Source organism: Pseudonaja textilis, chromosome 15 (assembly GCF_049901715.1).
Source record: "Pseudonaja textilis isolate UNSWEBS1 chromosome 15, rPseTex1.2, whole genome shotgun sequence".
Classification (NCBI taxonomy): Eukaryota; Metazoa; Chordata; class Lepidosauria; order Squamata; family Elapidae; genus Pseudonaja; species Pseudonaja textilis.
Genome location: NC_142004.1, coordinates 1,965,188 through 1,992,245, shown reverse-complemented (window position 1 = coordinate 1,992,245; position 27,058 = coordinate 1,965,188). Strand labels below are relative to the sequence as shown.

The following is a 27,058-nucleotide window of genomic DNA, read 5'->3' as shown; positions in this document are numbered from 1 at the left end:
CCGGCACGCCCCACTATTCCGATTGACAGGTCTGTCATCCAATCCCTGGCTTCTCTGGATGTTTATACTCTGGCCTTGTCCCATAAGAGTGAGGGGGTGGGGCTCTTTAAAAGGTCGGCCTCGAAGCCAGTAAATAAGGGCAGAATGCCAGACTGGCCTATCTTGCAGGGTTCTTGAGAAGGTCTAAAGAGATGCTGGGAGTCATTCTGGGTGAGAATTTAATATTGTTATTACGGTTCTTTGCACTGCCTGGCAGTTGTTTACGTTCGATTTGGTATTTTCAATCCATCTATCAAATATTTCTCCAGCTTTTGGGATAGATGTGTTATTTGTTGTTATTATTGATTTTGTGTATGTTCTTTTAATTTGAAAGGATACAGTAAAAGACAGCAGAAAAGCAGGAGCTGGATGGACAAATCTAAATATTACAAATAAATAGGATAGATAAATAAATATACCCTTATTTGATTTTTCACTAGAAACATTGATAAAGAAGAAAAACGAGAAAGCAGTGGATCAACTTGGATAAAAAAATTGTTTTGCACACAGTTGCAATTTAGTGAACTAAGCAGCTTCCTCGCTGTTTCATCAAAAGAGAATAAATAACATCTCCTGTTTGATGTATTTAGGTTACATGTTGCTAATTCTATATTTGAGAATTAAAAAGCTGATTTTAAAAAGTTGGTTGTAACAGGGGAAACAGACCTAAATGATAAATATAGAAAACCAATCATATCCTACAAAGAATTATTAAGTGTTGTACCTTTTGATTCTTGACTCTCGACCAGTGTATCTTTTATGTACCCTGAGAGCATTTGCACCAAGACAAATTCCTTGTGTGTCCAATCACACTTGTCTATTCTACCCTACAAAGAGTGGAAGAAAAAATATAATATATAAAGCTGAATATGTTCCTTCCCAGCATCCGTTTATATTTCAGACTAACTTGGCAAGTGTTTATCTCTTAAGTACAATTGTCCCTGACCCTGAGTATGCACACTTCTAAAACTCTTGATTTGAAAAAGGAGAGAAATTTTTAGAATGCTGCATGAGTAAATTAAGATCTACAAATAATTCATGCACACAGAACTCTGGTCAGGAAGAAATAGGTCAAGGCATACGATACCAGGAAATATTATTTCTTTTTCTTCATAAAGGGATGCTTCACAGCTGTGTTTTCTTTGTTCATATTGCAGAGTTTATTTTGGATTTAGCCACCCGGATGAAACAGCAGCAGTAAAAGAGCATTTGGCTGGAATGTTGTGGATATATAAGGCAAGTAGAGTGGTTTTCTGGTACCCAAGAAACTACACTGAGTATATGTTTTAATAAAGAAATAAATGCTTGTAAGTATTGGCTGAACCCTATGATGCAATGGTTAGATCAGACCAAGCAATGAATCTGTTTTTACACATTTTAAACACATTTTAAAACAGCGGTAGCAGTTATATTTCGTTTGCTTTCCTTGCTAAATTATTTTATCAAAGCCAATTAATATATGTATATATTTTAAGGACAATCACAATCTTTGCAAGCATGAGATATGGAAAACTTGGGATTGGTGAAACCAGAGCAAGGAGCACCATCAGCGGACCCTGATGCTAAGAACGCTCACAACTTGGTTGAGTATAACATAAGTGACAGCAGGTTAGTGGGAAATTTAACCAATATCATGCTTCTTAAACTTTCATTGTGTTTTCAGAATCCAGTTTTTCAAATAGAAAAGCAAATTTCAATTTTTAGCACAATCTGGCCTACTAAGCTTGTCCAAAATCCTGCTTATGACTGACAAGTCATTTATTTTAACCAAGTTAACAAAGTCCACTCAAAGACCTGGGGGGGGGGGGAACCCTGCCGATTTTCCATGGCTCCATATTGTCTTCAGAGCAAGAATGGGATGTTCAGCAAAGCCCAGGCGAGTTTCAGTAAATAAATAATTCATGTTTTTATCGGTTCAACAGAAGCAGTCCTTTATTCCAGCCGGATGTCGTCTCCAATTTCTCGGGCAAAGTTGGTCCTTCTGCAGTAACAGAAGAGGTTCGTTTGCTGGCTTCATCTATGCAAGATGCTCAAAGCAACAGGGACCCCAGAATATTGAAGAAGTGTGAGGTATGCGACACAACAGTCTTTCCACCCATGTTTCTCAATTATTTTGAACAGCAGCCTAACTTCACCTTCCTAGTTTAATTTATTCATTCAATTTACATGTCGCCAATCTCACCATTAAAAGCAATCTTGGGCAGCTTACATCATGATATAAAAAACAAATATAAAAACAGTTAACAAATTAATATGTGTTGTTTCCAAGTATTGAGGCTTGAAATCTTAAATGCCTTGCTAGGACTTTAGAATTCTCTAGATTCAGATTTTCAGGGTGGTTTTTTTTTTAATTTTCTTTCTGTCTTCGGACTCTTTTCGCTCCTGTTCAGATCTCAGACCGAATACAGGTATCAGATAACAGGTTCGAGACAAAAAGAGGAAACCCTCAGTTGTATCAGAGACCAGCCAATTGCCAAGCTAGATCTGGGCAAACGGAATTTTTAATCCATCAGGGAAGAAAATGTTTTGCTTCCTTTCCTTTCCTGAAACTTATATTTTCCCATAGACCAGGTGGCTACATTTATTCAGCCTGGTGGAGAGGCAATGCCAAGAGCAGATAGTCGCACAGCAAAAAGTATTTTGTCATCAAATCCACGTAAGTTGTTTCATTTCATTTATTTTATGCCTTTATACCGAAGGTCTGGCGCTGGAGAATGTGAGCTGGGAATGGCTAGGAAATTGGGGATAAGTGATAAGGGTGGGGAATAGTGTTTTACTGTAACTTTATCAAACGCCTAAAATAGCACCTTAGTTGTACAGTATCCCTTTGTTTACATTTCTCCTCGAAGCCTTAAGAAGTTAAATCCATCTGGTTTGAGTGAGCTTGTGTATGTGTGCACACTTCCTGTCAACCCAGGCTGTCTTTTCACACTTGTGTTGAAACGGGTTTTGTCGATAAAAATATTCCCTCCGATAGCTTTGTTAGTCTCTTCAGACAAACTTGTTAAGTGATTTTTCAGAGAACATTCACTTCCTTTTTTTTTTAGCAAGAAGTGTTTTTAGAGTTTCTAAATTTGTAGTACAGGGATTCTCAACCACGGCAACTTTCAGCTGTGTGGACTTCAGCTCCCAGAATTCCCCAGCCAGTAAAGTTTGCAGGGTTGAGAATTATTGTTATAAAGTGTGCTGTTTCCCCCTCTTTCCGATCCCCCATTTTTATCCTTGGCTCTTCAGAATTATATTTCATCTTGATTATTATCAGAATTTTCAAGCATCGAGGGTGGCCAGACTTAGAAAAGTTAGATAGGTTTTCCTGGACAATGACTTTTGCTAAATGGCTTTAGGAGAAGTACATAAATAGTAACACACCTTCACCTTCATGCTCTAATAATGATGGAAGTGGCTGCTATTTTAATCAGGACTTGGAAAGGTTTTTGGTCCCCTGTTGCCAAATACCATGGAAAAATGAAGACTTAGTTTGAATTTTCACGTGTAGATACAAAGCTGTTTTGTATCGAAGTTTGTGTTTGAATTTTCTCTGCTGACAATAATATATCAGTTTTCATCCTTGACACCAATAGTTCCCCTTTTCTCAGAAATTCCAGTTCTCCCCTCCTGTTAAATTCAGTCCTACAGCTGAAAATATATATTTTGATACATTTGGTCTACGTGTATTTGGTGCGTTTTAATATTTACACCATTTTTGGTAACTGTTTCTCCCTTACCTTTCCTGATGGCCCTCTCCACTAATAGTAACCAACTGTTCCTGAAATTGAAACAAATATACAGAGGTATTGTTGTTTTACCGTTCTCTTTTTCCCTTCGTACATTGGTCTTTTTGCTTTATTTTTGTTATTTCCGGGTGACTTTTTGCCACTCATATTTGCAGAATACTCACCTGTTCATCCATGTCTGAGGTTGCGTGTTGCATTGGAGAAATGAGACTACTTACCAAATAATATTTCCTGCCGTTTGATGTTCGGAAACTTGTCTGGAAGGAATGCCAGTGCACAAACATTGCCTGTTCCAAACCTGAGCATTGACTAAAGTGTTTTTGGCTTAATTCTCAATCTCTGTCCGTGTTCGATTCATTGTGGTGCTTTTATGTCTTGAGTTGGTCATGAAATAACAGTGTTAGTTGTGGTTTAATAGGGGAAAGTTTCTAACTTGTTGAGAGGAACAAGCCAGTCCAACACTCAATTTTCCTTCTTTCATTTAGATTCATAATTCTTTTCCTTTTATATTTCCAAATTGGTGGGAGGTCTGATTTCTGATTCTGTCTCAGCCAAGCCCAATGAATGAACTGAATTCTTTATTGTCATTGTACGTATATACACAGTGTACATACAACAAAATTCACATAACACCCAGAGACTAGACTCAACATGCACACACACATATGACAATTCCCAAACACCTCCCCACAAGCCAAAATTCCCCGCCTCCTAAAAACACACAAGCATCCACACAACAGACCAAGTAATACTGTCCAACAGCTCACTGATGGTGGTCCTTAAGTTAATTGTTAAGTGCAATTATAGCTCTGGGATAAAAAAAAAAACTGTTCAGGAAACGTGTGGTCTGAGTCTTAATTGCTGTGTATCTTCTGCCGGAAGGCAGCAATTCACAAAGATTGTGAGCAGGATGGGAAGAGCCACTGAGAATGTTGTGCGACTTCCTCGTACAGTGAGATGCGAAGATGTCATCCAGGGCTGGTAGCTGGAGCCCAATGATTTTCTGGGCAGTTTGAATGATTCTCTGTAGAGGCCTTTTTTGTCTGTATGTCGGGACACTCTCAATGCATCCATGCATGTGTTGCAAAAAGAGAGATAAAAACAAATTTCTAAGTATTCCATTTGTCTACCATAACATATTTTGGCATGTTATGTGTGTGTGTGTATATATATATATGTGTGTGTGTGTGTGAAAATGTCCTACGGACGTGACTAAAACGTGGCTCTCCTCGTGCAGTCGATGAAATGCTACTGATTTTTAATTAAAGGTTTGCTTCCCCCCTTTTCCAGCATATACAAAATGAAATCAGACGCTTGGGGAAACTGCAAACCCAGAACCCGTGCTTGTGTGCCAAACAGGCCTCTTCCGTCAGGCTTTCAGACGGCTGCCCGTTGCTAGGAAGTCCGATGGGGTTGAAGGCCGAGGCTTTTGAAGAAAATGAGCTCTTTACCAGTCAGTTCCATCCCGGCCATGCTGACCACCGGGCAGAAGCTTCAACCATGCACCAGGAAGGCCTTACAAACAGTGTTTCGATAAGCAGCGGGTATGGTACGTTGTCTACTGTGGATCTGAGCCCCAGCAAATGCGACGACCTTCCGTCATGCATGGAAAACTCAGAGACCATGACCAAACGGCCGAATCACCCAGCACCAGCACCGGAGGATGTAGTTGTGGCCAGCGTTCAGGACAAAAGAGAATGTTCACAAACCACAATAGGGCATCTTCCACCTCTGAAGGAGAACGATGGCCATGTTCCCACGCGGTTTGAGCGTCAGGTTCATGAAGGTCAACCCGAGGAACCAAATGGGTAAGCGAGCGATACTATTCAGTTGGTTAGCTTCACCTTTAAAGTTAGAGGATGAGTTACCAGCTTTAAAACTTGGCTCTTTATACTAATGTAGTGTTTAGCACTACACAGCCTTAGCCACCGATGGATGGACTTCAACTCCCAGAATTCCCCAGCCAGTAACCTTCAAGAGGGGAGGGACTTCAACTCCCAGAATCCTTCAGCCTGCATGCTTTAAAATGGTTGACTTCAGTGCCCAGATTTCCCCAGCTAGCATACTTTAAGATGGGTGGACTTCAACTCCCAGAATTCTGCAGACTGCCATGCTGGCTAGGGAATCCTGGGAGTTGAAGTCCACCCATCCTAAAGTTGCCAAGCTTGAAACAGTGCTCTAAAAAATCCATTGCAGTTTGCAAAAGGTGGCAGGAGCTCCTGTTTATACTGTCCGCCATCCGGAAAAAAAATATAAATTGCAGCGCTCAAGTAATTATCTTTAATTCACCGTGTTTCGGTGTTCTTTTTCGACAGCAAGCCTTTAACCTCATGGGCTCAAAAGATGAAACAAAACCACCTGAAAAAAATAAACGTGGAAGAAAAGATGGAGCTGGAAAAAGAGCAAACCACTGACAGTGTAAGAGAGTTGCTGAAATCCAAACGAAACGGGACGGCAGCAGCGAATGAACGCTCACAACAACTTTAAGTCGTGTGGATTTTGACTCCCAGAATTCCCCAGCCAGTGTGTTGGTGCTCTAGCATTGCAATGCCCAGTTAGTCATGAAAGATCTAAAGAGGCTAATCTAGCTGTGGTCCAAGATTATGCCCTAAGCCACAGGCCTCCAAGCTTTGAGACTTGTGGACTTCAACTCCCAGAATTCCCCACCAGCATGGCTGGCTGAGGATTTCTGGTGGGTCGAAGTGCTCAAACCTTAAAGCCACCAAAGTTGGAGACCCCCGTTCTAAGCAGTATTTTCAACCCTCCCTTTCCTTTTTAATTAGGAATTTCTCCTTTGTTTGATGTTTTTACATGGGGTAGGGGTTTGCCTTGAGGCCTGTAATAATCCCTCTTAAGATTTGCAGGCTTAAAAACCACTTTCTTCATTCATTTGGGTCAATCCTGGCCAAAATGGTCAACCCTTAGCTTAATCGGGAATGACAGATGACCTCAGCCTACAGCCTTAATATGCAATTATCTGGAAGTGGGGATTTTTTTATTTATGTATTAGATAGATTTGTCCATCTAGTTTAGAAGCGATAGTGGGTGGTTATAAGCACTATTGAATTTGATGGGATTATTCCGGTGACGGAATTATTATCTTCTCAGATTGCCGGGGCAAATTCCTCTCCTGTGCAGTCAGTGAGGGAGGTCCCGTTTTAGTTTCTTGACCCAATAAATCCCTGTTTTTCTCTTCCCCGTCCTGTGGAATTGCAGACCGACACCATCACCGCTGCCGCGCCATCAACCACTCCGTTTTACCTCAATCAGCAAAATGGAAGCCAAAATTCTTTAGTATCTCTTTCTTCAGGTACAGTGGCTTCTAAATTTGTTCCTCTATACCGCTTGTAAGTGTGGTGGCCTCGTAACAAAAAGGGATCGTTTTACGTGCCAAGCCCCTGCGGGTTTTTATCGTGTTTCAGCCTCACGCCCTCCATAAAGCCCTCCAAACTTTACCTCAGTCTGTATTTCTCTTTTTAAAATGATCCCCTGGCTCTCTGCTACTCTTAAATCGGTTTCAGGATGCCTGTTTTATCCCACAGGGCTGACCTATTGGAAATTAGACGAGAAAGAAATGTATCAAGCGTTGCCTAAGAATTTAGGAAATGAATTTTCTACCTTCTCTACAAAGGACTGCTCAGAACAGGTATTGCTAACTTCTGTTTTTTTTGTTTTTTTCTGTTTGGCTGAATTTTCAGGCTCCTCCACTCCCATTGGTGGTGCTGCTTGCTCATTATTTAACACACGAAGGGTGACAACGTGTGTGTTTAATGTGTGACAGCAAGTCTGGTCTCCCTTTATGGCATTAAGCCGCTATGTGTTCCAAGCTCTAAATTTTTCCACACAGCAATGTTTCTCTACCTTGGCAACTTTAAGATGGGTGGATTTCAACATCTATGCTGGTTGGGGAATTCTGGGAGTTGAAGTTCACCCATCTTAAAAGTTGTCGAGGTAGAGAAACGTCGTCTTATATCGACTGGTGTCCTGTTTCTAGAATTATTTTACTTGCCCCGCTTCCCAAAATATTCTTCTTCCCATCTAAAAAAATATAGTTCATCGTTATATTAAATAAACGCTTCAACTCTCAATCTGAATTCTTCCCTCTTAGCTGTCTTCCAGTGACGAGCTGAAGCTTACATCCTTAAAGGATATTTATCATAAGAAACAGAAGGAAGACAAGCAACTTGAGGAGTGGAATTTCTCCCCTGTACACTCAACTCACCCCCCAGAGGTAATAACTAATATTTGACTTCCACTCGTTGCCTTCAGAACGTCCCTCCTTTCTTATACTTAACAATTGGTCAGGCTTTTCCAGGCTCCCAAGCAGTTTGAATCTCTCAGATTCCTAATTGTAAAGTAGTCTTTTAGCTATTTATCCCAAAGGTTCTTTTTCAAGAGGCAAGTGGAGTTTGTTTTTCCTTGAAGACTTTTAGCTTTTCATCCAAGAAGCATCTTCAGTTCTGACTAAATGGTGGGGAATGGAAGGATTTATTATTACATTACATTACATATCATCATATCATATATCATATTTTATATATAGCATTACCATCTGGCAGATGGTACAGGCCAATAAAACAAGGACAATAGGCTGAAAAACAGCTTCTATCCCAGATCAAATAACTATATTGCATTCTACTGTATAGTGCAGGGGTCTTCAAACTTGACAGCTTTAAGACTTGGGGAATTCAACTCCCAGAATTCTTCCTCCTCCAGTCATGCCAGGTCAGGAATTCTGGGAGTTGAAGCCCACAAGTCTTAAACTTGCCCATTTGGAAGACCCTTGGTCTAGTGCAATATTAATGGAATATCAGGGCTTTCCAGTTCAATTGTATAGAGTGCAAAGGATGTGTGTTTGTGTTTTATTTTTTTATGTATAATGTACACTGAAGATGGCATTTAATTTTGTTGTACGAGGTGCAATGACCATAAAGTAAACTTAACTTAAATAATCAGTGGAACAACTTTTCTCCAGAAGTTGCAAATGCTCCAACCCTGGGAGTTTTTAAGAAGGGGTTGGACTAGAAGTCCTCCAGGGTCCCTTCCAACTCTGTTCTTCTGTTCCATTCTAACTAATCTGCCCCTTGTCTTGTTTTTAACTCCAATCACCCTGATGTTTCTTTCGCAGATCCTTACCCTCGACCCGACGCTCCACATGAAACCGAGCGAGCTGAACGCAGGACGGCCGTTGCCCGGGTTCTACCCCAGCCCAGAGGGGCCCCCGTTTTCTCCCGATTCCATGGCAGGCCCTGCTTTTTCCCTCCCTTCGGAGGCCAATACGTTTTCTCACACGACAAGCACGGTTGTGTCCCCTCGCTCCACCGAGTCTCCCCGCTACGCCTCTCGCCCAGCAGCCTTGCACAGAGACCCCTGGGGCGGTTGTGAGTTTCAGAACGCCACCAGCGTCCCCAGCTCTCCTCATCGGAACCGCGAGATTTTAGACATGGAGGACGACAACGACAACTTAACCCTCACGCCGTCTTCCGATAACCAGTACCCGATTCCGTTGGCCAATAATTGTTTGGCACAGCATGAACTCTCCGTCGCTTGCGTAGAAGATCCCCAGGTGCTCTCCAGGTGAGATCATCCGTTTAGGCGGTCGCCTTTTTTTCTTAAAACAAAGCATTGCAGTCTTTAGGTGTACAGGTAAGTTCTCGTGTCAGAGTTCGAGAAAATAACAACTCCAACCAATAACTCCGAACCAGACATCTCAAAGTTCCCTTTTATTAGAGTAGTAAACTGGCACACCTGGGAAATCCCGAATCTGAAAGTCCCGGGTTTCCCTCCAATAAGTAAACTATTACAAATCCACCCCCTGCCCTCCTCATTCCGTCACAGGCCCCAATAACCATCCATCCCAACTTGAGAACGTCCCCTCTATTACTCCTCAGCCAGGTGCAAAAATGACTTAACAATAGCCCTTAGACTTATAGACCACTTCATAGTGCTTTCCAGCCCTCTCCAAGCGGTTTGCAGAGTCAGCCTCTTGCCCCACAACAATCTGGGTCTCCTCATTTTAACCACCTCGGAAGGATAGGAGGCTGAGTCAACCTTGAGCCTGGTGGGATTTGAATTGCCAAATTGTAGGCAGCTGGTTGCAGCAGAAGTAGCTTGCAATACCGCACTCTAACCACTGTGCAACAGAGGCACATAATAGAATGCTATTGTGTCTAACCACATACGCTCCAAGAAATTCCCCACTTGGGGTTAAGTGGATTGATGACAACGCGTTAACCCTTTGTTGTGTTTTTGTTCGTTGTATTTTTCAGGACATGATTTTTTTTTTCAAGGGGGGGGGGCAAACGCCTGTCAGCTTTGGAAAGCAAAGTTGCTGAGATTTTGAATGTTTTGTTTTGTTTTGTTTTTTTTAAAAAAATCAGGATTAGGCAGAATTTGAGGGAAAAACATATCCGGCATATAACTGATCTCCGAGCGTATTACGAGTCCGAAATTCTCAGTTTAAAGCAGCAACTAGAAGCAAGTCATACTGCTCCTTCCGAGGAAATGAAGAAAATCCATCAAAATCTCACGGACAGGTATTTAGGCTAAGCAGCGTGCCTAAAAATGAGAATAATGCATTCACCTTTTTTTTTTTTTTTTTTTTTACTTAATGGCTCTCTGTTTTAACTTTTAGGTGCAACCAGCTAGAAACTTCTCTGCACGAAGCCAATGGCCGTGTGCGATCTCTTGAAAATAAAAACAAGGCCTTAGAGATGGAAGTAGTAAGTGTACCTCAAGGCTTGGATGGTGTAGTCCAGCTATAACAAAAAAATAATTCTTGGTTGGTTCCCCTCCCCAGGCAGATTGGCGGGAGCGCTTCAGTGCCCTCAGCGCCACCACCAAGTCCTTGCAGGAGCGCCTCGAAGAGACGCGCATGAATGGCAAGGAGAAAGACAACACCATCAGTCGCCTGAAGAGAAGACTCCGAGACCTGGAAGAGGCCTTCGAGAAAGCCTACAAGCTCTCCGACAACAAGGATGCCCGCTTGAAGGAAGAAAACCGGATGTTTCAAAATGTGAGTTGGGGAGCGCTGGCCTTGCAATGCCCGTGGCCAGATTGTCAAGAACGTCTTGCCATTTGGGAGAGCTGCCAGCATAAGATTCTCCTGGGAGAAATGCTTAGATTGAATAAGAAAGGTAGAGATCGAGGAGGAGTGTGCGAGGCAAGTGAAAAATAAAAGGATCAAAATTGAAGCACTAAAGAGGACAAAGATGATGGATAGGAAGAATTGCCTTTTAAACATTAAGGTAGCTTGTTGTAATCTGATAGAGGCAGAAATAAAAATAGATAGGAATGTATTAGAACGTACGTATCTGTAGAATAAAAATAATAGAAAGAGGTTTATAGATGCTAGGCATTTTTTCTTTGTTGTTTAAATAATAATATGAGGATTACTTAAGTTTGATAAATGTGATAAAGAGTACCAGTATTGTTATTGTAATTTGGATTAATATGAATGATACCAATGATATCAATGCTTTTTATATACAATATGGATGTGTGTGTGTGTGTATATATATATGTGTGTGTGTGTGTGTGTGTGTGTGTGTGTATGTGTGTGTGTGTGTGTGTGTGTATGTGTGTGTATAAAGAACATCCTCAAATTTGTTGTGGACCCAAGTCTTTATTGATGTGGTTTTTTGAAAGCCACGGTAACAATGTGGGTCATTTGACTATCTATGAACACGACACTTGTGTCTTTCCACGAAAGTTTTACTTTTCAAGAGATGAAAATAGGACATTTTTTACCTTAAGAATATGGTGGTTATCCTGTTGAACTGCAAATAGTTGAATAGAGATTTTTCACCCATGGAGAAAACCAATCTTTGCACTTCCTGCTAGCTCAAATTCATTTCTGTTCCTTCTTATTAAATAGCTGCTTCTTGTCTCACACTCTAATGGACTGATAATGTGTGTAAGACTGATCCCCCCCCCCTTAAATGCCGGTTAGAAATAAGTCACAACAATACAAGGTGGAATTTGCTTCAATCCTGGTTTGATCGCTGTACTGGATGCTGCGATTTGAGCCAGCTAGATTTTTATTCTAGAGTTTTGGAAATCTTACAAAATAATAAGACTGTTGCTTTTTTGATAGCTTTTGGGAGAATACGAATCCCTTGGGAAGGAGCACGAACGAGTTAAGGTAAGCAGTAATTTTTTTTTTTTTTGCAGAACTGAGTCCATATTTAGGTGAAGAGGAACAAACACCAAATAGGATTTAGCAATTCCTTGATCATGAGTAAAAGTAGGTGTATTCGTTGCCCCCAGAAATAAGTTTTTCATCCGCCAAATGTTTGTCCTTGGGAGGGATGAAAAATCCAGCCCTGTCCACTGAATTTGTCAACGGTGCAATCTTCTATACATTTATTTAGACTACCCAGATTGTCCTGTGTCTGAAACAGTGGACAGTAGCCAGCTAAATGGACCTCAAAAACAAGGGAACTTGGGAACAGAAAACTGTTCAAGCAGACAGTGACACATCCACCTCAAAAAAAGACACAAGGTTAACCAGCCATGGTGGAGAACGGAGGTTCTGAATATGTGATTAATTATTTTGCCAAGGACAAACAAAGAGAAGCCTTAGCAATCCTTTTTTCCCCAGAGGAGCTGAAGACAAGTTGAATTAATGTTCAGTTCATGAAAGAGAGACACTCGAATCATTCAGTATTAGTGAAATCAGTGCTTGGGTTACCCTTAATGTGGTTTTTTTTTTCCCCTTTCCCACAGGATTCTTTAAATATTACTGAGAACAAATTACTCGATGCGCACACTCAGATTTCTGATTTGAAGAGGTAATATTGGAGCCTTTAATTCTAGAAAAGCAAGAAAACTACACAAGCATCTCTCGACTTGTATATTTTTAATTGCATTTTTATTAGCACAATTGATTTCATGAATAAGTTAACCATATGTCTTCACTGAGGGTACTACTGACCAGCAAAGTCCCTGAATCAAATCTAGCAAAGAGCTAGTTTATCAAACTCTGGGCATAGACCTTTAAATAAAAGTTTAATTTAAAAAAATATCTCAAGTTGAAAAGGAAATGCAACTTTGTCCCTTTGTTTCATTCCAGCGGATACCGTTTTCCAGAATTGTTGAGCTTTAGATCTTTGAACCAAATGCAGAAGAATGATTTAACACAATTGTGTCATTGCCAGTTTTTAGAACTGCCTATTCTAGCAACTAGAACTGAAATCATTTCAACATGGGTAACATTTATTCTTTGTTTCTGCTTTCCTTCAGAACCGTCTCAAAACTGGAAACGCAGGTCAAGCAATTAGAACATGAAAACTCGCTCAAATTTCGTTCTCTTGCTGAGGGACACTTCGCACCATCTTATGCCAGGTGAGGAAGTAAGGATTACATCAGGGTGAGCAAGCCACACACTGATACGTCTATTGTAATTTTTTTTTCTTTAAAAGTTTTATTTTTTAAGACAGACATATACAGATAAAAACATAAAAACATAAATCCATCTTCCAATTATATACATACAGTGTGTCAGTTGGTTACAAATCTTTTGTGCTATTCTTTCATCGTCCTTACAAGTTATATAGATTCTCAAATTGTCAAACTAATATATGCTTACATATTTATCAGTTGTTAATCATTCATTTGACTAAACTATTATTCCATCATTTTATACGAGATAGTCTAAATTTTATTATAAATTCATACTATACATTTATCCAATGGTTATTTATTTTATATTATATTCTATATCAATCTATTAATCTTCTATTACAAAATTTATTGGCAACTTCATTACCATGACTTTTTATCTAGCCATTGGTAAAATAAATCCGATATCATATAAAATTGTTTATCTTCTTGTTCTCTCATTTCAAATGACAATTTACTCATTTCAGTACAGTCCATAATTTTCTTAATAACTTCCTCCTGCATAGGTATTTTATCATTTTTCCAATTCTTAGCAAATATCTATTGTAATTTTAAGATGGATGAAAAGGGATCTCCTAGTCAGACAATATGACGTGCAGAATAACCACTGCTGTTATTCAGAAGCGTACGAAGGAATTAATTAAAAAAAATTGCAAATAAGACAGAATTTGCCTTAATGCTGCAAATATTAATCTCGGTGGCGCTTTGCAAAGCTGTAAGTCAGGGGTCTTCAAACTTGGCAACTTAAGACTTGTGGACTTCAAACTCCCAGAATTCCTCCTCCTCCAGTCATGTCAGCTCAGGAATTCTGGGAGTTGAAGCCCACAAGCCTTAAACTTGCCCAGTTTGAAGATCCTTGCTGTAAGTGTTCAGAACAATCATCCCCTCATTTGAGTGTCACAGGTTTAGAAACAGAGATAGTCCTCAACTTATGACAATTCATTTAGAGACCATTCAAAGTTACGTTCAAAGAAAAAAGCGACTTGTTTTTCACAGTTACGACCTTTGCAGAATCCCCATGGTCATAATTCAGATGCCTGACAACTGACTCCTACATCCTCTGTTCAGATTCTTCACGGTTCCCTGCCTCTCTTTGTCCCTTCAGCAAATTAGAAAGCTTTGACGTGAGCAGACGAAAGTGGCTGATCCCGGGATCCGAATTTTCGATCTTCACTGGTCAGCCGTTGGCAGCCCAAGACAATTCCACCGATAATCGACTGGAAAAAAGATTCACCTCCCCTAAGTAAGGAATATTTTTTTTCCCCTCCAGATGTGTGCTTGCTTGTTTATTCATATCAGAAGCATCACGATTACATTGAGGCAATGCGGCATGACCTAAAATGTAAAATCTAAAATACAAGATTAAAATATTTAAAGAAGGAACAGATCTTGCCCAGGAAGTAGCAACCTTCATTTTGTTCTGTCATGTTGCCATGAGATCCTCAAGGGTGTACTGAATTGAGACACAAAGGGCACATGTGTTGTCTGCACGTCACCATAATCACAAAAAAACAAAAGCCAGCGGACAGCCCAGAGGTCTCCAAACTTGGCAACTTTAAGACTGGTGGACTTCAACTCCCAGAATTTCCCCAGCCAGCATAGTTGACTCTCTTCCAATCCCTTCCTCTGCAATCTCTCTCCACTTTAGGAGAATAAGAGAGAGAGAAAGCAGGCATGACTGGCTGGGGAATTCTGGGAGTTGAAGTCCACTAGTTTTGGGGACCCCTGGGATAGCACATTTATTCAGAGGGTCTCTGGATCTCATATTTGTATTCAGTCTGTTCAACAATTTCTAGACTTGCGGGCTTTCATCAGATCCAGGTGCCAGCTCCTCCACTGGTTCTCAGAGGAAAATAATTGACATAAAAACTGTTCCTCTTGCAGAATCAATAGCTTAAAGATCTACGGTATCAAGAAGTTAAATTTTTGTGCCTTGTTATACCCTGGCTGGGCTGGGCTGAGATAATTCTGAAATGCTTTTCCAGTGGTGTTTACTCCCCATCTACGGCGAATACGTTCCATATTAAGTTTATTTGAATTGCAAAAAAGAAAACCTCCCCTAGGTTACGGTGAGGGCTAAATTCCAATAATTTAATGTGGTTTGAATCTGGGAAGAGAAACACTTGCTTATGACAAGCTTTCCAGCACTGGGATGAACAGGCCTGGCTTTCCTGCCTCTTTCTAGGCAACACTCTCCCCCAGAGACCTCTCCAAGTGGCCTCCTCACCAACGAAGCCATCCAAAAAGAGATCAAAACTCAAGAAGTCCCCATCCTCAAGGCCTTTAAAGAATTCGAAGAAAGGAAGGCTTTGAAGAACCGAGGCATGCAGGCAGAGAAAGAGGAAAGTGCAGCAGCCGAAACCAGCAGTATGTGACTTTTAATTAGTTTTTATTCCCTTCTAAGGGATGCGGTGGCTCAGTGGCTAAGACACTGAGCTGGTCGATCAGAAGGGTCGGCAGTTTGGCGGTTCGAATCCCAGCGTTGCGTAATGGGGAAGAGTTCCCTGTTCCTTGTCCCAGCTTCTGCCAACCTAGCAGTTTGAAAGCACGTTAAAAAAAATGCAAGTTGAAAAACAGGGACCCCTTTTGGTGGGAAGGAAATGGTGTTCCATGCGCCTTTGGCGTCACGTAGTCCTGCTGGCCACATGACCACGGAGACGTCTTCGGACAGCGTTGGCTCTTTGAAACAGAGATGAGCAGCACCCCCTAGAGCTAGAAATGAGTAGCACGCAGGTGCGAGGGGAACCTTTACCTATTCCCTTCGATTTCTTACTAACGAATAACGAATAAAAAAATATTTCTTACCTGGGAGAATTGCACTGGCTGTGATATAGATCAGGGGTCTCCAACCTTGGCAACTTTAAGACTTGTGGACTTCAAGTCCCAGAATTCCCCAGCCAGCTGAGCTTTGAATCCTGGGAGTTGAAGTCCACAAGTCTTAAAGTTGCCAAGGTCGGAGACCCCTGATTTAGGTGAACAGATAACTGCGCGGAGAGCCCAAGTCCTTTTTAATGAGATATACAGACCTCCTAGACCCACAGAAACCAATATTCAGCCTATCCACAATTTCATTTCGCTTCTCTGAATATTTTGGGGGTTGTTATCTTCAGCATGTGACTCTACATGCACCCCGAACTCCTAGATAATGACAATTCAATTTAATGCGGTACGAAAAAGGCTCCCAATACCCCTCCTGATTGAAGTCTTCTCTGCCTTTGCTAATTTCAGAAACAGCCGTTCGGTGTCCAGTTGTTGGGTTTGCCGAGGTGTCCTTGGGTGCGAGCCGTTCGCCCGAGAAGAGCAAAGAGCAACCAAGGCACAAAAAATTCAACTCGTCCAGTACCCAGAGATCTTCATCACTCCCACCTTCAAACAGGAAGACAAACACACCAAGTAAAGATTTTGGATTGTCTTAATTTGGTGGTTTTTTTTAACCTTGGCCACTTTAAAGACTTGCGGACTTCAACTCCCAGAATTCCCCAGCCAGAATGCCTATTAAGTCATCGTGCGAAATTGGCAAGATGGTGCCATCATATCTCCACTTGTGGCGGGTTTTTTTTTTTGCCTACCTGTGCATCTTTTTTAACCCCAACCTGAAGACGTCCCATCTTGATACTAATAGACTGCGACTGCTGTTGCCCCATTTGCTATCCCAGTGATGGGAAGTGGGGTTCAGTAGCACCCCAAAAGCCCACCCTATGTAGATCTCACTTAGGCAGGAAATCCTGTCAAGACCTTGAGTACCACGCCTTTGTTGCAAAGGGTGCCTGTGAACACAAGAGAAGAAGCTTTTAGAGGCTTCTACAGGAGAAGAGCAGGCAGAGCAAGGGGGGTGGTGGAGTTAAGCGAGTCATTAGGCTAGAATCATGACGTTGCCACAAATGGTCCAAGTCCATTCATCCCTCCTGAATTCTGTTGAACTTCTAGTTGGCCAGATTCTTGTCTATAAGCGGAGCACTAAATCGGAACGCACCTTAATTGATGGTCCTGATTCTTCGTGCCTGACACCTTCTCTTAAGATTTAAGGACGACTCCTTTCCTGCTTTCTCTTTGCAGCCAAGCGAGAGACCATGTTGACTCCGATGGCTGTGACCTACAGCCCCAAGCGCTCCCCCAAAGAAAATCTGTCCCCAGGGTTCAGCCACTATCTCAGCAGAAACGAAGACACGATGACCAGGTATTTACACCCCGGGGAAGGGGGAGAGAGGAAATCCAAACCTCCTTGCAAGCAGCTTTCTTCTTTTCTGCGCTAGATTTGACATCCACTTGAATGAGGTCGCAGCTGCCCCTGCAGTGCAGTACGGCAGCCCACGGAAGCGGCTCCAGTTTTGCTCAGGAGGTGACCCACAAGGTAAATTTCACACTGGTGGGATCCTTTGCCGTTCAAACGTCTTGATAGCTGCTGTTCTGTTCTGTGACATCACAGAATGTTGTGGTTCGCCGGCAGCCGGTGCAGACAGCAGCGGAGTTGGACAGTGAGGAAGAAAGGGGATCAGTCAGGGAGTCTGGGAAGGCCTCGGATGAGGGTCCTGCATCCGATGCAGAGATGGGGTCAGGACCATCGGGGAGTGGGGTGCTGACTCCGGAACCCCCCGAGTCTGGCAGCAGCAAGGCAAAGGACCCAGGGGAGCCTGTTCCCAGTGTGCATGTGCACAGAGCTTCTAGAAGGCAGGACCAGCTGAAGCAGAAGGGGCGACTCGGGAGTAAGGCTGCAAGGTGATTGCCCCTCCCATAAGGGATAAAAGTCAGACCTCAATGACGAACGCTTTGCAGGAAGCAAGGTAGTTCAATAAGATTCCGAGTCCTTGAAGCTCTGGTTGTTTTTTTCTAGTACTTTGGTGGGTTTCTGTTATAATTGGAGACTTCTGTTTTTGGCAGCATTCCACAGCACTGAAAGGCATGTGCTTATCTTGGGGAATTGTTTATAATTAGTTTTGGCTGGGAATGAAAGTCATTCCCAGCATTGCCATAAAATAGGTTTTGCTTTTAAAACAAGTTTGTGTTTGAAGTACGTTTGACGAAGCCTGGGTCAGAACACTTCTCCCGTGCAGGGCAACCAAAGAAGACCCAGCCGATCAGCTGAGACTCAATGGGGGGCAGAGAAGAGATGGGGTTGGCGGGGCCAGTCAGAGGCGGCATTTGCTGGTTCTCCGGACTACTCCAAATTTCCACAACCGGTTCTCTAGAACCGGTCAGAACCGGCTGGGAAACCCTATAACGTTTCAGACAAACGCTTGTCAATCTCTTCACAATTTCCAGGGTTGGAGCCCCCACCACTTCTGGGTGGCAGGTCTCTTTTTCTGAACGTGAGAATCGGTGGTCGGTTTAAAATCACGCCTCTCTTTTCTCATTTTCTCGGGGGGGTTGGGGACAGGACGGCAGCCCAGTCGCCTCGAAAGCCGCAGAGGTTCGAAGTCTTCCTCCTACCCACAGCCGCTGCATTCCAGACCCAGCAGAGATTCCTCGAGGGAAGGTTACGAAGAGGGCCGCTCTACCAACACCAGCGAGACGAGCTCCTCTTCGGCAGCGGCCGCACCCCCCTACGAGCCCGAATTCAAGTACGTTTCCAGGATTAAGACCTTGGCAGAGACCGAGCGGCTTTTTGACGAGCTGACGCAAGAAAAACAAGAGGTAGACACGTGAGGCGTGTTGGCTTCTCTTCCCCATCACCTTTGCTGGAGGCCTTAAGTTTGTATTTCTTGATTCGTATCCTCTCTAGGTTATTTTTACCCATAACTCAAACATCTCCCACACACCTTCCTCCTCCTATTTTACCCTCCACAACAACAAAAATCCTGTGAGGTGGGTTGGGCTGAGAGGCAGGGACTGGTGGAAAGTCACCCAGCTGGCTTTCACGCTTAGGGCGGGACTAGAATTCACCGTCTCCTGGCGATTGGTCCAAAGTCACCCAGTTGGCTTCCATGGCTACAGTGGGATTTGAACTCGCAGCCTCCAGCTTTCTAGCCAGGCACCTTAACTAGTAGACCAAACTGGCTATCCGACATTATGGTTGGCTGGGGAAATCCAGGAGTTGAAATCCACGCGTTATAAAAGAGGTTTGTCAAGGTTGGGACATTCTTCTAGGACCATCAGTGGCCAGATCCCCTCAACTGGAGAAAGATTGCTCGCTTTTTTGTGGGTAGCCTTTATTTCTTTGTGGGGGGGGGGGGAGGGAGGTTGCCCCCCACTTTTTAAAAGCATTCTCTCTTTCCTGCCGTTTCTGTGCTGATAGATTGAGTCCCAGCTGAGCCGCATTCCTTGCGCCAGAGGACGGATGACGCTCCAGGCCCGTCTGAATCAGGTGGCAATGCTTCTTGTGTCTCTGGGATTAAGTGTGGTGCACCTGTGTGCGGCAGTCCTCAGTTTAGAACCACAATCGGGGAACCAGAATTTCCACCGCTGAGCAAGACGGTCGTTCAATGAGACCCACCCGATTTTACCACCTTTTGCTGTTAACGGTTGGGAAGTGAATAAATTGATGATGTTTATTTCTTTATGAAATTTATTTGCCACCCATCTCGTATCCGACAACTTTGGGCGGCAAATAAATAAATCACATTGGTTGGGCAAAATCACACGGTCGGTAAAATGAATCCGGCTTCCCCCCGTTGAATTGTCGGAAGCCGGGAAAGTTGTAAATGACAAACATGTTGATCCCGGCATGCTGCAATCCTGGTAAATACCGGTTGCCGAGCATCTGAATTTTTGATCACATGACCCTGGTCAATGCTGCGACGGTCATAAGTAAGAGGACCGGTCGCAAATCACATTTTTCAGTGCCCATGCAGCCTCCAATTGTTGCTAAGCTTTCAGACTTTTAACAGACACAGACCATGCAATTGCTCTAATTAAATCATGATTCTCGAGCCAAACTTCAAAAACTTCAAAGGATTCATTAGAGGCGACATGCCGGCCCTGCCCTGTAGGAAGCCAACTCTGGCATATGTGATTGACAGCCCCTGTGACCCTGTTTCCCCCCCTCCCCCCGGGTGTGTAATAACTCATATTCTCCAACTGAGCACCTTCGAGGGCTAGGTGTCACCAATCATATTCTCCAATTACAGGCTGGCTGTCATCAATCACCTTCTCCAATTAAATACATTCCCAGGCAAAAGCTCTGGTAGTTTAGCTACAATCTTTTAAAGATAAAGAGTTGGAATGTACTTTCGCTTTCCCTCTCCTTTTTTTTAAATGGCAACTACTAAAACAGGCGTAGGGTTGTTTTATGAGTTGACACCATGATTTCATCCAGGTCACAAAATTACCGAAAGGCCGTAAAAGACAAACCCTGAATGTCAGTTCCAGAATCTTCGCTCGGTTTTGTTTTCTTCCTCCTGATTCTCTCTGGATCCTGAACGCCCTCTTCTGAATATTCCCCCCTCAGGAAGCGCTGGAGGACCGCCTGGAAAGAATCAATCGAGAATTGGGATCCATCCGGATGACCCTGAAGCGATTCCAGGTTTTACGCACTTCCACCAACATTTGAAGATGACGATGAAGATACAAACCCCTTTATTTGCACTAAAGTAACAATAATGATGCACTCTGAAAATGCAAACCGGTTTTGTATTTTTCTAAACCCTCCCAGGTCCTTTTTGCAATTATGCCCTCTTTACACTCACTCACACACACACACACCCACACAAACACCTCGATCTTTTGTACTGAGCCACATATTTTCCAAAAAATACCTATTTTTGTTATACCGGAAGGAGTCGAACCGTTGATTTGGGTTTTGGTTTTTGTTTTTTTTTGTATTTTGCTACTTTGGAAGATGCAGGGTTGTTTTTTTTTAAACAGCAGACCTGAATTCTTTGTAAGACGCCGAGTTTTTGAGACGTTTATCATGTTGCGATTGATTTTGATGGTGCTCGCCCCTTTCAGAGGCCGAAAGCCAAGCTTATGTGACGTACATAACGCATTGCGGACTTTTTAAATCAATGGACACACAGCTTCTTCTGGGGAAGTGAGCTGCAAAGGATACATTTCTTAGCTTAAAACGTTCAAAACTGCGTCCTCTTTTTTCCTAAGCTCCTTTGCTGAGTTACAGTGCAGTGTTATCAACAAAGGAACTGAGAAAGTTGGGGGCAGGGAGACTTATTTTCGGTATCCATCTCATGGCATTCAAGGGATCAGAAGTTCTCTTTTTTTAAAACCACTCGCTAGCTTTTATTTGGCATGTTTTATCATGGAAAGTGTGAATTAAAATTAAGTGTCTAAACCAAAGTTGTTTGACCTGTCTCCTTGTCTTTGCCATCAGTTTGAAGGCCAGGTCATCGTGCACACGCAGTTCCCTTAATGGTAGAGATTTTTCAGGGTTTATGTGACACTGAACCGGATGCCTGTCTGTCCATCTATCAGATTTTTAATTTTTAAACTCCCTTACAGAGGGACTCTGGGCAGTATACAGTAAAATATATGAAAACAATATATAAAAGTGAACAATTTTAAAAGAGGCAAGGATGACAGTATTCCTTGTATGATCTGTCTTTGTTCAGCAAGTTGAAACTTCTTAAATTTTTTACCCAGCCTCCTTTTTCTTGGCCACTTGAAGATGGGTGGGCTTCAAGTGCCAGAAATTTCCCCGAGCCAGCCATGTTTTCCATTAAAGCCTTGAAAATACGCGTATTGTATAGAAACTCTTGAATTTCTCGATGTTCCCCAGAGAAGTTCTACAAACCTGTCAGTTTTTATTTTCGCCTTTTCACAGAGCAGGATTTCCAAAACGCAAGACGCATCCTTTGGTTTCGGGCAAGACATTTCCCACTAAACGGGTTCGAGAATGGGTGAGGCCTGTGCAATACGAAGAAAAGAAAATTCTGGAAGTCGTAGAAGCTTCCCTTTTTTTCTGTATCCCCAAGAATAATAAAAATAGCCATCAGGGAAAGGGCAGGTGTATTACCATCTGGATCCCAAATAAATGTTCCTTGATTTGATAGGTAGGTAGGTAGGTAGAGACAGATAGATAGATATTGCATTCGATAGATAGATAGGTAGGTAGGTAGGTAGGTAGGTAGATAGATAGATAGATAGATAGATAGATAGATAGATAGATAGATAGATAGATAGATAGATAGATATTGCATTCCATAGATAGATAGATAGATAGATAGATAGATAGATAGATAGATAGATAGATAGATGATAGATAGATAGATATAGCATTCCATAGATAGATAGATGATAGATAGATATAGCATTCCATAGATAGATAGATGATAGATAGATAGATATAGCATTCCATAGATAGATAGATAGATAGATATTGCATTCCATAGATAGATAGATAGATGATAGATAGATAGATAGATAGATAGATAGATATTGCATTCCATAGATAGGTAGATAGATGATAGATAGATAGATAGATAGATAGATAGATAGATAGATATAGCATTCCATAGATAGATAGACGATAGATAGATAGATAGATAGATAGATAGATAGATAGATATTGCATTCGATAGATAGACGATAGATAGATAGATAGATAGATATTGCATTCGATAGATAGATAGATAGATAGATAGATAGATAGATAGATAGATGATAGATAGATAGATAGATATTGCATTCCATAGATAGGTAGGTAGATAGATAGATAGATATAGCATTCCATAGATAGATAGACGATAGATAGATAGATAGATAGATAGATAGATAGATAGATAAATAGATAGAGATTTCGATAGATAGATGATAGATAAATAGATAGATAGATAGATAGATAGATAGATAGATAGATAGATATTGCATTCCATAGATAGATAGATAGATAGATAGATAGATAGATAGATAGATAGATATTGCATTCGATAGATAGATAGATAGATAGATAGATAGATAGATAGATAGATAGATATAGCATTCCATAGATAGATAGACGATAGATAGATAGATAGATAGATAGATAGATATTGCATTCGATAGATAGATGATAGATAGATAGATAGATAGATAGATAGATAGATAGATAGATATTGCATTCCATAGATAGATAGATAGATAGATAGATGATAGATAGATAGATATTGCATTCCATAGATAGGTAGGTAGATAGATAGATAGATAAAATTCCTGCTTTCAATTTTGCTTCCTCGGAAGATTTAGCCTGCAAAGAATTTCTCTAGATTAATCGGTCTTCGTTTGCAGCCAATTGTTTGTTTTTTAATTTGAAGCAATGTACCCTTCTCTGATGCTGCAGCCAAACTAATCTTCCCGGGGATAATTGATGTACCCTTCTGGTTTCCAATTTCAGACAGGCTATTATCTCTCTCTCTCTCTCTCTCTCTCCCTGTCCTTCCTTTTCGGCCTTAAATTTACTCCCGACAAGCTCAACTTCATTGCTGGCTTGCTTTTATTATCACCGGGGTAATTCAGGAAGCTGAGTCATGAAATCTGGGTTTGGTTTATTTCTTTGGTTTGGCTTCCTGTCCATTCCTCTGCTTTCCGGGGCCCTTGCAGCCCCACCGTGTGTGAATGCATCCTTCTGCCCCTTTCCCAGGGACCCTGAATCCAGGCAAGAGGTAGGGGAGACCCACCCACCTCGGTCTGGGGAAAAGCACAGCTGGAATTTCCCCTCCTTGGCAGAACAGGCTTTTCCAGATGTGCCCAGAAGTACCCCAGGCCATCACCCCCCAGCCCTGGGTGAGGCAGGGCAGGTATCCCGGCCCTGTGTGTGTGTGTGTGAGTGTCTGTGCATCCTTTCCCAGGTATCCCACTCTTTTGGACGGGTCTGTGCATGCGCCCTTCGACCCCTCCCTTCTCCCCCTCCCCACCTTTCCCAGAGACCCCCCCCCTCCCAATGCAGGCGGAAGACTGGAAAAGGAAAAGGGGGGAGCCGACCTTGGTTTGGGGTCGAGCCCAGCTGCGTCTTCCCCCTCCTTGGCAAGGCGGCCTCCTCCAGATCTGCCAAGAAGCCCCCCACCCACCCATTACACCCCCTAGCCCTGGGTGGGGGCGAGCAAATATCCCTGTGTGTGTGTGTGTGTGCGTGCCTTTCTGAGTGTGTCTGTGGGTCTATGAGCGTGTGCACCTCCTTCCCACCCCCTCCCCCCCTTTCCCAGAGGACCCCCCCCCACTCCCAATACAGGCGGGAGACTGGAAAGAGGGGAAGGGGCGCCGACTCCGGGCCGGGCTGCAGTTCGCGCGGCGGCCGGCAGGGGCTGCTAGAGGGCCGCCGCCGCCGCTGCTGTTGCTGCTGCCGCTGCTGCTTTCCCGGGGCGCAGCTGGAGCGACCCAGCTGCGCTCGCGGCGGCGGCGGCGGCAACGGCGGCCGCAAAGCGGGAATGCGCGCAAAGGCGGAGGAAGTGGGAGCCGCCGCCGCCGCCGCCGCCGCAACCACCCTCCAGCCCGGCCTGTCAAACCGGTCGCAGCAGCAGCAGCAGCAGCAGCGGAAGAGGAGGAAGAGGAGGAGGAGGAGGAAGAAGCGGCCGGGCTGCAGCAGCTGCAGCTGCCGGGCGCTGCTTCTTTGCATGGAGCCCTCCGGGCAGGCGAGCCCCGCCGGCCGCCCAGCCCCGGCCAGGGGGTCCCGCTAAGCCCGCGGGGGCGGCGGCGGCGGCAGGAGGAGGAGGAGGAGGAGGAGGAGGCACCTGGCCCGCCCTGGCTGGGGGCGGAGGCGGCCGCACTGCGCGCCCGGGGCCGCCGGCGGAGGAGCGGCGAGGCTGCTGCCCAGCGAAGGGGGCCTGCCTGCCTACCGGCGGGCCGGGCAGACCACCCACCCACCCCCCGGGAGAACTTGCGATGCCCACGCGCGGAGGTGAGTTTTTCCAACCGGGCAGGGCGGGGAAGGGGCGTCTGCGGCGAAGTGGGGAGGGAGGGGTTCGGTAAGGCTGGCGGGGGGGGAGGGCATCCCCGTGTGGGAGACGCGAGTGGAAGAGGGGGTCTTTGCAGGACCCTAAGCCTCTCCCACCCCTCAATTCCCCCTTTGCAAGACCCTAAGCCTCTCCCACCCCTCAATTCCCCCTTTGCAAGACCCTAAGCCTCTCCCACCCCCAATTCCCCCTTTGCAGGACCCTAAGCCTCTCCCACCCCCAATTCCCCCTTTGCAGGACCCTAAGCCTCTCCCACCCCTCAATTCCCCCTTTGCAAGACCCTAAGCCTCTCCCACCCCTCGATTCCCCCTTTTCAAGACCCTAAGCTTCTCCCACCCCCAATTCCACCCACTTCCCCCTTTGCAGGACCCTGAACCTCTCCCACCCCCAATTCCCCCTTTGCAAGACCCCTAACCCACCCTCCCCAATTCCAGCCATGGCAAGAGTTAAGCCCCTTGGAGGGGGCGCAATTTCTATCATCCCCGCCTCCCCCGGCTGCTAGGAGGGGTCGCAAGAGGGAGTGAAGACCCATTGCAAAATTGGTCCTTTCTAAACCTTCCCACCCACCGAACGGGTCTGGATTTGCGGGGGGTGGGTGGGCCCATTTGGGGGGCCAGGAAAGGGCAGGGGTTCCGTTGTGACACCCCTCCCCTCGTAGGGGTCCTTTGGCACCCCTGCTCTGACACCTCCATCACCCGCAGCTGGAATGAAGGAAGAACCCCCCCGGGGAGGCTGCTGAGATTGTACCTGGTGTTTATTGGGGGAGGGGGGGCATGGTTCACCCTCCCTGGAATGAGGGGGAACCTTGAGGCATCTCACCCACCCCCGTCCACCTCTTCAGCTGAGCCCCCTCCCCCCCCCCTTGCCAGGAAAAGCCAACCTAGCGTGGGAATGCTTGCTCAATGACAGCTAAGCGAATCCTAGCCAGATGTGGGGTTGATATGTTTTTTTATAGACTTGCCTTGCTGGGTGCCTGGGACCTTAGCAGAAGGGGAGGGCTGTCCAGATGGTCTCTTGTTTCCCCCCCCCTGCCACGCCCTTGCAGCTTTTTCCTGCCAGCGGTGACCAAAACAAAAAAACAAAAACCCAACCAAAAATTAGAAGGAGATTTTTCTCTCCTCTCTCTCTCTCTCATTCCCGGGAAGAAGGAATCAAGGTTAGTTTGCACAGACTGACAAGCCACATCCTGTGGGAGTTGCTCCGATCTTGGCTTAGTGGCTTTAGCTGAAGGCCCGGGTTGGTTGCAAGGCGGTGTGGCTCAGCACATGGCCTGGGCAAATCTCATTAGTCACAGTTTAATCATGAGCGCTCACAGCGGCACTGACTCGGAACCAAATCGACCGGTTTTGGACTTGGCATGGTTGTGTTACCCAGGTGCCTTATTCCCTTGGTGGTTGTTGCTGCGGTTGTTCTTAAGGAATTTAGCTAAGTGATGGATGGGCAGGCTCTTAAAAAACGCTGTTGGGCTCAGGAAGGGAGATTGATTTTCGGAACTGCACCTCCTGGGTTGCGGAATGGTGCTTCTAATTTGCCCGTTGATTTTGAACTTTGCAAACTACAGGGGGTTTCCTTCCTTCTCTCTATCATCTTCCTTCCACTCTTTCCTTCCTTCCTTCCTTCCTTCCTTCCTTCCTTCCTTCCTTCCTTCCTTCCTTCCTTCCTTCCTTCCTTCTCTCTATCATCTTCCTTCCTTCATTCTATCTTCTTCCTTCCTTCCTTCTCTCTGTCATCTTCCTTCCACTCTCTCCTTCCTTCCTTCCTTCCTTCCTTCCTTCCTTCCTTCCTTCCTTCCTTCCTTCCTTCCTTCCTTCCTTCCTTCCCTGTCATCTTCCTTCTCTCTATCATCTTCCTTCCTTCCCTCTATCATCTTCCTTCACTCTATCATCTTCCTTCCTTTACTCTATCATCTTCCTTCCACTCCTTCCTTCCTTCCTTCCTCCCTTCCTCCCTCCCTCCCTCCCTGTCATCTTCCTTCTCTCTATCCTCTTCCTTCCTTTCTTCCCTTTATTATTTTTACAAATAAGTCAAGGCAGTACAAATATCCAATGCACCTTCTATTTTCCTCACAAC

The 27,058-nt window shown here is 44.1% G+C and overlaps 2 protein-coding genes across 11 annotated transcripts in view; both read left to right on the top strand.

Moving 5' to 3' along the window:
* Positions 1-1,429: 1,429 nt before the first annotated feature.
* On the top strand, positions 1,430-21,401 carry MPHOSPH9 (M-phase phosphoprotein 9). Of its 5 annotated transcripts, none has more exons than XR_015739587.1 (23): positions 1,430-1,647; positions 1,962-2,109; positions 2,606-2,695; positions 5,064-5,581; positions 6,089-6,191; positions 6,990-7,083; positions 7,316-7,419; positions 7,882-8,004; positions 8,902-9,350; positions 10,154-10,309; positions 10,408-10,495; positions 10,573-10,788; positions 11,869-11,916; positions 12,501-12,565; positions 13,017-13,118; positions 14,281-14,418; positions 15,361-15,542; positions 16,404-16,568; positions 17,232-17,352; positions 17,408-17,526; positions 18,550-18,733; positions 19,408-19,476; positions 20,560-21,401. XR_015739587.1 is itself a non-coding variant. In XM_087913024.1 (23 exons), the coding sequence occupies exons 1-23, from the start codon at positions 1,544-1,546 to the stop codon at positions 20,659-20,661; spliced, it is 3,561 nt and encodes a 1,186-aa protein (XP_087769150.1). In that variant the 5' UTR covers positions 1,438-1,543; the 3' UTR covers positions 20,662-21,401. The 5 variants fall into 5 exon arrangements, 3 of the variants coding, with proteins under 3 accessions (XP_087769150.1, XP_026579647.1, XP_087769151.1); XR_015739588.1 differs by having other exon boundaries at positions 1,432-1,647; positions 17,429-17,526; XM_087913024.1 differs by having other exon boundaries at positions 1,438-1,647; positions 18,550-18,806.
* Positions 21,402-24,415: 3,014 nt separating this feature from the next.
* Positions 24,416-27,058, top strand: part of PITPNM2 (phosphatidylinositol transfer protein membrane associated 2) — an 88,791-nt gene continuing 86,148 nt past the window's right edge. For all 6 annotated transcript variants that reach the window (XM_087913043.1, XM_087913039.1, XM_087913042.1 and 3 more), the window contains exon 1: positions 24,416-24,933. The gene's annotated coding sequence lies outside the window, so the exon portion shown is untranslated. The remainder of the gene's footprint in view (positions 24,934-27,058) is intronic.